Source organism: Panthera uncia (assembly GCF_023721935.1).
Source record: "Panthera uncia isolate 11264 chromosome A1 unlocalized genomic scaffold, Puncia_PCG_1.0 HiC_scaffold_17, whole genome shotgun sequence".
NCBI classification, from domain to species: Eukaryota; Metazoa; Chordata; class Mammalia; order Carnivora; family Felidae; genus Panthera; species Panthera uncia.
The window spans coordinates 52,170,461-52,182,556 of NW_026057577.1; the positions used below are offsets into that span (position 1 = coordinate 52,170,461).

At 39.3% G+C, this 12,096-nt stretch overlaps 1 protein-coding gene across 3 annotated transcripts in view; it reads right to left on the reverse strand.

Moving 5' to 3' along the window:
• MRPS27 (mitochondrial ribosomal protein S27) overlaps nucleotides 1-12,096 on the reverse strand; it is a 130,092-nt gene that overhangs the window by 19,062 nt on the left and 98,934 nt on the right. For all 3 annotated transcript variants that reach the window (XM_049649608.1, XM_049649609.1, XM_049649607.1), the window contains one exon: nucleotides 1,722-1,836. In XM_049649608.1, the coding sequence (XP_049505565.1) occupies nucleotides 1,722-1,836 (115 nt within the window). The remainder of the gene's footprint in view (nucleotides 1-1,721; nucleotides 1,837-12,096) is intronic.

Genomic DNA, 12,096 nt, shown 5'->3' on the forward strand with positions numbered 1-12,096 from the left:
GCTTCAAATGAGAATCAGCTTGGGAGCTTTAAATGGATACCAATGAGGGATGAATAGGCAGTGCACAAAGGATTTTAAGGGCAGTGAAACTATATGATACTACGTGACACTATAAATATATACATATCATTATACATTTGTCCCAACCCACAGAATGTACAATACCAAGAGTGAGCCCTAATGTAAACTGTGGACTCTGGGTGATTATGATGTGCCAATACAGCTTCATCAATTGTAAAAGATGGATCACTCTGATAGGGGATGTTGATAATGGGGGAAGCTGTGCATGTGTGGGCAGGGAGCATACAGGAAATCTCTGTATCTTCTGCTCAATTTTGCTGTGAACCTAAAGCTGCTCTAAAAAATAAAGTCTATTAAAAAAATTTTTAAGACATTAAGAAAAAAAAAAGTTAAAGTCTGTGCTCCAGAAAGATTAGTTAGATTAGAATCTTGAGGGTGGTGAAAAGCATTTCTAATTTTTAAAAGTGTCTTGTGTGATTCTAATGGACAGCCAGGGTTGAAGATCACTGATTTAGTACAATTCACTTGACTCCGAGTTGAAAACACTAAGACCTAGACAGATAAAATTATGTGCCTGAACTTATGGGCACTTGGTGGAACTTATGAGGTTACAGCCTGGCTCTTCTGACTCCTTGTCCAGTATTCTTTCCACGAAAAGACCAGAGCAACAGAAAGTGAGATAAACTTTTCTGCATTTCTGTACCCTTCTTGTTTTGTTTTCACAGACACCTTCTGTGAGTATAATCTGTGTCATTAAACTCTGAACTGATAAGAATAGGATTTGATTCATTCCTTCCTCTGGGCCTAACAGATTTATCAGTTAACCTGTTTACCTGCATTATTAAATGATAAGCTTCCTGAGGGCAAGGATAGGATACTGCTCATTTCTATAGACAATGCCATACCCAGTGCAATGTCTCACATACAAACTGTCTGCAATGTACATTACGTTGAATTGGGTCCAAGTCATGGGACCAAAAGCTACCAAAACCAAAAATTTTATACCCTTTTGAGTTCTAACATACAAGTCCAGTGACACTAAAGAGGTAATATATTTTCACAGAAATACTGTTAAAATCTTTTTATGGTCAAACTAGAGTTATACCTTGAGACTCACAAAAATAACATTCAAATATTTTGCTTATTTTATACTTCAATTCATACTATAAAGGTAATAAGACTCAACCCTTGGTGGAATGTAATGTTCAGAAAAACCCCAATCATAGGGGACTCTGGGGCTCAAGGAGAGGAGTCAGGGAATTTAGAAGAAAGACATGCTTTGAGTAGCCTAGGAATACTTGTCTGTTAAAAATTGTGTAAGATAGGCTGAATATTCTGGAGATCATATTCCAGCAAAGTGGTCATGTCTTTTTCCCTAAACATCACCAAAGAGAACTGGGCAAGAAATCCACGTCTTAGGGATCAAGAATGAAATGACCATCAGTGCCAAGTTCTTTTGACTCAACTTCCTTTTGCTTTTACCTGTCCATTTCCAAGTCACTAGGTGTGGAGAAGCACAGGCTATGGGAATTTTTATATTTAATTGTTGATTAATTTCTATTCAGTTCCATTCTAAAAAGGATATCTGAGAGCAAATAAATATCAAAAGCTATTTCTTGTCCTATTCTTTGCTGTACTATATAGTAGGTGTATCATCTAAACTGAGGAAAAGAAGGTACAAATACCAGGAAACCACTCACCTTATTTACAAGAGTATATAAGGCTTTGTCTTGTGCACCGTATTTTAAACACTGCCTAATCCAGGTATGGATAGTCCAGTCTCTCAAGTACCAACAATTGGGGCTGTGTCGAAATCTAAATAAAGCATAAGAAGAGAGAAAACTGGTTGTTAACTCTGAAACATCAATGCCAAAATACATCCCTCATAAGTAGGTCCTTCCTTAGATATTTACAGATGTGCAGTCAGTGTGACCAAAAGTCATAAAAGTCAACGGTCAATAAAAACTTGAAGACAAAACAAGTTAACTATAAAGTATGAAATGGGAAAGGGGAGGTAGAATAATAATAAGTAACAAATAAAAGTATTATAAAAATTGTATTCCTTATTTAATGCCTCTTGATTCAACACCTTGTTTTAAAATAGGAAATTTAGGGGCACCTGGGTGGCTAGTTTCAGCTCAGGTCATGATATCACAGTTCATGGGACTGAACCCCACACTGGGCTCTGTTCTGACAGCATGGAGCTTGCTTGGAATTCTCTCTCTCTCTGCCCCTCCCCTGCTCAGGTGTGTGTGTGCGCGTGCTCTCTCTCACAAAAAATTAACTTAAAAAAATTTAAAATAGGAGATTTGTAAAAAATGATCTGGTGAAAATGTTCTACTAACCATGGCATTATATAAATATCATTTCATTAGAAGAGAGATATGACGCTAAAGCTGACACTTTTGAAGTTTAAAATAAAACAGGTGATGCAAAAATGAAGAAAGGAATGGCATAGCTACTCTGGAGGGGAATCAGCTTTGGGTTATACTGATATTTCTTATGGCATGTAGGAGATATTGGGATACTCTTCACTGAACCAAAAGAGAACAAAAAAGCACAAAGGAAAACAAAATTTAACATCCAGGTCGTCCAGGATCCATACTCCCAACCCACTGCCTCCTTCAAAGCTCCATTCTACCTCTTCAGTTTTTGCATTTCCTCTCCTCTTGCTTCCTGTAGCTCCCGACATGGTTTTAAAAAGCCTAAGCAGGCAGGTGTATGTGTCAATACTATCATACAAAAGAAGGAACTTCAAAAGGGATGCTGAGTGCTGCTCAGTGCCTCAAGTTTGCACACATTGGTGACACCTGGGGTTGGAGCCACTTCTTGTCCTGGGGGCATCCCTGCCACAGACTGAGGGAGAGAGGAAACAGAGCCATGAGCAGGGGTTTAAAGAGCTCCGTGGTTCCTTTTTTTGTTTATCTGCTTTGATTGGGACGCATCCTCACACTTTGTAACATGTCAGAGGAAGCAAGCTCCCGTCTTTTCTTTAATTGTCCAGGAAGCACATCAATCTTTAGGCTGTACAAAAATCAAACTGTTTTCTTAAATAAAAAAGGTAAGACAAAAACTTGGAGCGAAAGGATTTTATGTCATATATGAGTCAAGAATACAGCTAATACTAGTGTTTTTTAGAAGCTGGTTATTCAATCTGCCACCTGCTATTTCCTGCCATCTGCTATGGGGATAGTTTCCTGCTGAACAGGTTCTCTGCCAAAGTAAAAGCTGAGAAAAAGAGAGGAAGTGTGAAGTAGTATTTAATTTAGGATATTTATTAGTGCTCTGGTGAGAAATTTGGCAAAAATAAGATCTGAAGATGTTTTATGGATATGGAGTCACCCAGACCTCTCCAGACTTTTGAATATCTTACATTTTGTTGGAAATTATTTCTCACTCTTTCTCTTTAAAAGAGAAAAAACAGAAAGAATAGACGGGGCACCTGGCTGGGTTCGTTGGGTACAGCATGCAACTCTTGATCTTGGGGTCATGAGTTCGAGCCCTAAGTTGAGGGTAGTTTACTTAAAAAATAAAAATAAATAAATATACAGCTCTTAAAACATAAAAGCAGAAAGAGAGAAATATGCCAATTTATGTTCAGGATGAGAATGACCCAGCCAGAGGAAGACACTGTAATAGGTGCCCAAGATACTAGATCTAATGAGATGCTCTGCAGAGACATGAAACAAAATATATCTTTTAGTATTTCATGCTTTCCCTCACATTTTAAAGTCAATAGTTGAGCTACTTGAGTTCTTCCCCTCGTTACTCTGAAAAATCTGAGATTTAAAGCATAATGGCCAGTGAAAAGTTTATTTTATTTTTCAAAGAATCGATTCAAGAGAAATACCAGGTGTACTGCCTAAATGATGGTGATGCTGCCTTGCTGGCCTGTGAGCTCCCTGGGCAAGGAGGGCCATGCCAACTTGCCCCACACTGGTTCCTCAGTGTCGGACACAACTGGTGGCCCAGAAGACATTTCCAGCAAGTAAAAAATGAGTTCAATCAACAAACGTATAAAACGCTATTATGTGCTAATTACTTTGCTAACATGTATGGCACATATGAAGAACTGTCAACTCCCTGTAATCGGCAGCATTTAAAATCTCATCACAAAAACAAAGTACACAAACATAGTTTAACAACAGTAAAAGGTGGAACATAGTGCTAAGGAGACAAAGGGCATCATTAGTTGCTTAGAAGTGTTTGGGGTGGTAGTGACTGTTAGGTTCAGTACACTTTTCCTTTAAAAACAAACAAACAAACAAACAAACAAACAAACAAACATAATTTAAAAAGCCAATTGCCTTCTTTACCCAAGATTATTTTAAACTTAAACTTCATTTTAAGATCTAATCTTCTGCCCTAGGATGGCTCCGATAACTACAAAAGTTATGACTTTTCTTTCTGATAGACTTTAAGAGCACCACGACCAATTCCAACCAAATACCCTTTTCTTTTATTCACAACCAACAGACCGTTTTTAGGTTCTGAAGAAAACAAAGATAAATAGGATCTAGCTTTAGACCTTCAAAGCTCAAATTAAAATTTGTATAAACTTCTTAAAATTTGTATAAACTGCTTAAACTTCTGAGACTAACCTTCATACATGGAAGAACAGAAAAGTTTTATCTTCTCAAAGGTCTCGTCTTCTCATACCTATTTCTTAGAAGCCTAGAGGGAAAAGTTACTCAAGACTTCATACATCCAATATAATCATCTCAGCATAGGAGCAGCCTTTGAGAGATTTGTCAACAGACTCACAGTGGTCTTTAATAAGTCCATTCTCTCCCTCATCCTGGAACAGGGCTATTTGCTATGATCTCTTCTCTCTGAGGCCTAGTAATCCAGACACACACCAAGTCTATCAGATGTTCAACCAAGTGAACATATTAAATCAATTTAGAAATAAGAGGGAAACACACATTTAACATGAAATATGCTGTCCAAACTGCAATTCCTGCACTTTCCAGCCAGGCAGCATATAAACTCCTTTCTAAGCCCTCACTGGTGTATGTTATCTAGCTGTCTAAAACACAAACAACACAAAACATTGAGAGAGTAGGGTCCATCCAACTTTGGATGGTGAGTCTGAGAAGAATGCCTCTATCAATGACATTTCAAGCAGTTCAGACAGATAAACTTGGGCCCTTTTCAGAACTGCTGGTGGTTAATATGATAGGCAGGTTAAGTCTCTGAAATGGGTACTTGCCGCGAATGATTCTGTGGACTGCTGGACGAGCATTCTCCCTTTCAGCTAGGAGAAAGGCAAAGAGACGAGAACACAACTAACACATTGATTTTCCAATCTGCCTGCAAACAGACTGGCTTTTGTTCTCGCCTGCTCTGACCACCGGCCTGGCAGATTACAGGCGGCCACTGTAGGAGTCCCCTCTGTGCCCTGTGCCATCAGCTGTTTGCTCACCTCGACAGAAGCTTTATTATTGTCCAGGCCAACAGGCTGCCAAGCTAGGCAAACCGTGTGAGTGTGGAAAACATAAACAAATGCAACCCAAACAACCTCAACAATGCTTGTGCTCATGAAGGCCAGGGACATTCTGAGTTTCCAACTTGTAAAAATATAAGTAAACTTACAACAATTCTAAGTACATGAGTATCTCTCGAGGTAAGGAAGGGCACAAGAAGGAGAAGGAGAGAATGAAGGAGTACACGCTCAAGCTCCACTTCTAGTTCTCAGAGGTGGTGTCCCAAAGCTGAAGATACTTTCGTCCACAGTGCTAAGTAGAGTTTCCAGGCGAAGACAGAACTTGCCTAAAAAGCCAAATCATAGCCAGTCAAATAGCAGGAACTGGGAGGCTTCCTTTCCTTACACATCAGGCTATATTCAGGGCTGCTCAGGGCATTCGCCTGTACCATTGCCCATTCAAGATTAATGGCACCAGGAAGGAAGCAGAGCAGAATCACAGGATGGAAAACTGGGGGCAAAAGTCTTTGATACCTTAGAGATTTTTTTAGAGGGGAAGAGAGGTTATATCAAAGAAGTCAAGAGTGAAAAAAGCAAAACACCAGAGACTTAGTGTGATTACAGAAAAGGCACTTTACTGTGTGAAAAAGTCACCTGGGATTTCCTCTTTGTAATCAATTTCGTCATTTCATTGAAAAAAAAAAAGTGGGAAACAGCCTTTTCTTCCGTGGGATTCATATAAAGGTTATCGTTGAAGGCAAATGTGGCAATGCTCATCAGCTCTTCCGAATAACAAGTGAAAGTGCTCCCGGCTGGGCAAGGCTGATGCACAGATGCCAGAGCCTGGAGCCCAGTGGCTGTACCATTTAGCTGCAGCACTGGCTCTTCCATATGAATGAGCAAGCTTTCCACAACGTTTATCTGATTATGAGAGCCACCATCCTTAAACACACACATGCAGTATTCCCTCCTCCCTAGTGAATTCTGTATCCTGTGGCAACAGGCTTTGCAGATGGAAACCTGCGCCTTTGAGCTGGGCAGACATGAAGACGATTGAGGGGCCAGGGTGAAGAGAGGAAAGAAAGAATGCCAAGAAGAAAATACAGCTGGCACCAAGGCGTGTCATGTGGACTGGGAATCTTATCTGTGAAGCAAAGTGTGTAATTATTAAAAGGTTTGAGCACTTTCCTGAACTGGAACCAAAGAGTAAGAGGGTGTCGTGTGACTATTTAAACCAGAATCTGATTCAATCACTGCCACTGACTTTCTCATTCTAAATGGGTAATTACGTTCTTTTGCATCCCTCTGGAAATTCTGCTTTCATCAATTATTAGTTGCTCCCCCAAAACCATAAATAAAATCAAATTTTGATGAGATAATTTTCTAATAACTATTATATTGTTGTCAAGTATTAAAAAAGGAGTAGAGTCTACTACAGGAACTGATAATAAAGACACAGTATTATAAATTAAATCCTGTTCTCTGCTTGAGATCCCAGAGTCTTATTTTTTTATTTATTGTTTGTTTGTTTCTTTTTGAGAGACAGAGACAGAGCACGAGTGGGGACGGAGCAGACAGAGAGAGAGAGACACAGAATCTGAAGCAGGCTCCAGGCTCTGAGCTGTCAGCACAGAGCCCAACATGGGGCTCGAACTCACGAGCTGTGAGATCATGACGTGAGCTGAAGTCGGCGCTTAACTGACTGAGCCACCCAGGCACCCCCCCCCCCCAAGAGTCTTATTCTTATACAGGAACTTCAGTTAATTTTACTTTCAGCAAACTTGTCCTAAGAGTGCACTAAGAGAAGCCCTAGGAACGAAAGTCCGTTCCAAAACGCTCTTCCCTCAGATGGGCAACCAGTGTGGGCTCAAACACTTCCAGTGAATTCATTACCTACTTTGTAAAGCAGATTGAAAAAAATATGTTTTTTTTAAAGTTCTAATATTTTTTTCTTTTTTAAAAGACAAGTTTACAGAGATAGTGTACAGTCAAATTCATACTTCTCAGTGTATAGGTCTATCAAGTTTTGGCAAGTGTGTCCAGTTGTGTGATTACCACCACAAAGATTATGAGAACAGTTCTGCCACCCCTAAAAATTCCTTAACGCTTCCTTTGTAGTCCACCTCTCTAGGGTGTGCCGGTCAGTTTAAGCAAATTTTATATAGATAACCTCCTCAGGTTTCTTTCTACCCCCGGGGTGATTAATTTTATGAGAAGGAAAGCAAATAAGGTAATAAACCTACAATTTCTATAAGTTAGCTTATAATTCACATCCTGCCAATTTCCAAAAAGAATTTGAAAAAATTAAAACCCAGTTTGCATAAGACCTTCTGGTATCCTTGTTTGCCATTCTAAAAAGGGTGATAAGTAAGTGGATTTTGGTAGAGAATGACACAGGCATAGAATTTTGCAAATGTGAAGTGCTAAATAAATGCAGCATAACGACACATTTTTTGAAGTGAAGATGGATAAAAGAGGGGCTTGTTAGATATCAAAGTCAAAGCCTAAATTTGTCAGACTCGGGGCTTAAAAATGTGTTTCACCTGGAAACACACCGGTATGACATATGAAAAAGTAAGAGAAATACTCAATTTTCCATGAGTCCTATCATGGAATAGGAAGAAAGCAATGATAAAGTAGGATATTATGGCCCCTGATTACTACCTCATTCTCTTCTTTCTGACCTGGCTATTGTTTTGCCAGATTGACCTTTCTCAATCCAGGACACATATTTTGTATTCATGAAGCAAGTTTTTACCAAATGGCTACCCTGTGCCAGGTAATCCATATTCTATCCCTGTGGGTCTACTTAATTTCCTTGAACTCCAGTCTTGAAGATGACCTCTCTCCCTTTCTGACACGGAGGGAACACTTGAGAGAAAGAAAAACAGAGCAGGGGTGGACTGTTGTTCTTTCTCTCAAGGTATATAACATAAAGGTAAGGAGTGAGCCAGAATGAAGCGAACTGTTCTTTGTCTGAATCCTGGAACTCCCTTTTTATCAGCCTCCAAAAGGTGATGCATATGGGTGACAGGAGAGGATTATTTGTGAGAACGGGAGGAGAAAAAAATACAGTGATTGCTGGGGTGCTTTGACTGTCCGAAGAGCAGAAAATGGTTGTCTTCATGGCCCACAACTGACCTGTCAGTGAAACTACACCCAGAAGCATGTGGTGGGGTTCCTCAGCCACTTTAAAGCTGGACGCACAGGTTAGCTTCACACCTGAGATACAGTCACTAGAGGGCAAGGTGAGGCAAAAGGGAGGAACAGCAAGTTCTCTTAGCAAGGAACAGGAAGTTGAGAAAAACTGGATGTTGGAACCAGTCCCATATATAGAAGCACATAAAGTTGTGGGAACTGCCTTGGTTTAGGCAGAGACAATGGAAATATTTTTGGTTTTCGGTAGGAAATCTATAGCAATAAATGAGCCAGTTTCAAAAAGATGCAAACATTGCCTGATGTCTTCTATAGTTTGGCTAGGAACTTCAGACAAACTTCTGCAAAATCATGAATAATACGATGACTAAGACAGAAAAATCACATATATTTATTAATCACTGGTAGGCTGTACATATGAATAGTTCCAAGGAAGGGGAAAGAGAGAAACAAAATGGAGAAAAACGAAGGCAGAAAATAAAAATAAAAATCACAATTTCTGGAGTATTCTCGGCTTAGTAAAGTTGTCAGGATTAAGTTTGCTACAAAAGAAATGAGCAGGCAAAGACACCTGGCCCAGGGATGAAGCATACCAGCAAAAAAGCAGGGAAGCATTAAGCTGATGTTGAGCTGATTTATATGTGTTTTTGTATGTGAGATTACAGATTTCTTTATGGGTAGGGAAGATAAGTTCAGCACTAATCTGGGTTTCTTAAGAGTCAGTTTTGTTTTTTGTTTTTTTTTTAAAGAAGAAAATTATCTCAGAGTTTTAAACATTCTGATTCTCTAATACATGGAAAAGTTGAATTCCCTGAGGATTCACTGTTTATAGCAAAAGGTAAGTTTGGATTTACTTCAGTTATGCACCCCAAGGTCACTGCTAGTTTCCATTTCTCTAACTCCACTGACTTCCCTATAAAGTTTTGGATCTCTTAAAAGTAGGGGAGAATTTTTCTATCCTCTCGTGTCCTGCCAAAGTAGGTGTTCGATGATTTGGCAATAGTGACTAGGCCTGCTCAGACTGTATAAATCCCAATAATACATGTTGAAATTCATGACCAGTGTTTATATTTGAAACAGTAATGCAATTTCAGTTTTGAAATATCATCCTGACTATAAACAGATGAAGGAAATGCTGCCTCTTTTTGTACAAGGCAGGAGGCAATCAGAGATGGCAGAGAATGTGGAATCATGTGGTCACTCTGCAAAGCCACCTACTCCTCACTTCCTCTACCTGCTGTTTCCCTCCCATCAAAAAGATCCATGGGTTCTGCAGTGTAGTAGTTTCAGGAAGAGACAAGCTGATGGAAGAGTAAAACCACAAACATGAGAATAGAAGACCAAATACATGGATTCAAAGAACTTCCCTAACGGGTTCTAAACCAAAAAACCTAAGACTCCTCTCAAGATGGGAAGAGACTCTGAAAGTCATCTAGGCCAAGTAAACTGGGGATAGGTGAAGGAAGAAACATTCCATACACAATTAGAGAATCTAATTTAGTGCTGGTAGGGACTGTCAATACCCACTGTTTACGGAACTATTTACTGAGAAGTTACTATTTTCTTTCCTTCTTCTTCCTCTTTTTTTAATGTTTATCTTTGAGACAGAGAGAGAGAGAGAGAGAGAGAGAGAGACAGAGCATGAGCAGGGGAGGGGGAGGGGTAGAGAGAGAGAGAGAGAGAGAGGGAGACACAGAATCTGAAGCAGGCTCCAGGCTCTCAGCTGTCAGCACAGAGCCTGACACGAGGCTTGAACCCACAAATTGTCAGATCATGCCCTGAGCTGGAGTCGGATGCTTAACTGACTGAGCCACCCAGGCTCCCTGAAAAGTTACTATTTTCTAAGCCCTGTACTGGGTGATGCAAAACCACCTAGTCCAATTCCTTTATTTTATAGATGAGAAATCTTGGTGTCTAGTGAGATGAAAAGATTTAACCAAAGATAAGCACGGTTTGTAACAGGACCTAAACTAGACTCTTCACTCTTACTATTCCACCAGTGCCTCTCAGTTCTTTTATGTATAAGACATCTTTAAAAAGCATCTCTGCAGTTTGACAAAGGTCTCTAACATATTGAAATATAAATAACATCTCTTCTAAATGTAGCAGCAGAACTCAGAGAAATATACTCAAACTGTGAAATAGTTTTGGAATTAGTCAAACTAGCCGTTTGACTTTGGGAAGTCACTTGATCCTCCAGGGTTTCAATTCCTGCAACTGTAAACAGAAGAGGTAGGATTATCTGGAACTCAACTGTCCACAGGGGCCAGTCAGTTAACACAAATGCATGAACAAAGAACCATGTAACACAATAGGTGCAAAGCTGTTTGTAGTACTATCAAATACAGTAGCGACTATTTTTGAAAGCACATTAGAAAAGTATACTGGGACTGTGGACTGGACCAGATCCCCTGAAACTCCTTCCAACTCTTTAGTTTAATGACTCTGAAGAATAATAAGCCTAATCTGCTCATTAAAACATCAGTCATTTACATGTTTCTATTAAGCCAGAAAAATGGCAGTGATACAAATAAGTGAATACAGATTCAAAGATAAACAAGCAGCCATTCAGCCCAAAGCCCATTCTACTCTTTTCCACTAGCCACTAGCCTCCATTACCCTACCAGCCGAACACCAATTAACCTAGTTTGGGCAGTCAACACAGATCATTATGGGGACAGCAGAACTTGCAAAGTGGCATCTAAAATTTCAAGATGAAGTGATAAAACCACTGAGGTTGAACTCAAGGCCCTGAAAGTAGATTTTAACTGGAGACCAAGTTTTGCAGGAAATAAAATTTTCAGTAATTGATCCGTCCATTAGTAAAGTATTTTCTACTCCAATGAATACTTTATTGTATTCAATTTATATCTAAGAGTCAGCCATCCAAAGTAACTTTCCTATACAACACAAATTGTTCTGTATGTTGCTATTTTCTCCTACTCCTTAAATGAATTACAGCTAAGCAGTCATAATCATCCAAAGAGCTTACCATCATAACTTGCTTATTTTTGGTATCAAACCCCCTATGATCTGATTATTTCTAGAGAATAAATAGCTGAACCCTTTAAAAAAGGGGGAGTGAAATAGGGGTGGTCATAGGGATATTAAATTATTTGCCAGTTTCTGGAACCATAAAAGGGCACAATCACTTTTTTGTAGCTAAAGAGGAAAGACATTTGAAAACTGAGATTTGGATCTGTCAGTGCAATTGGTTTTCAGGAAGCCAATTCCTTTATTAATTCCTGGTAAATTCCTTAATTTACCAGTACAACACAATACAACGTAACTCCTTATTTATAGATGAAGGTTGGAAAATTAAGGTGGCCTTTCTTTCTTTCTTGTGCTGCCACATGGTTAAAATCAGCATGACTATACCCAATAAGCAGTTCTTCTATATTTAGCTCAGGCTAGCCCCCCGCCCACCACCACTAAAACCAAACTTAAAAAAAAAAACAAAAAAAAAAAACCTGGAAATATTTGAAATTCTACAA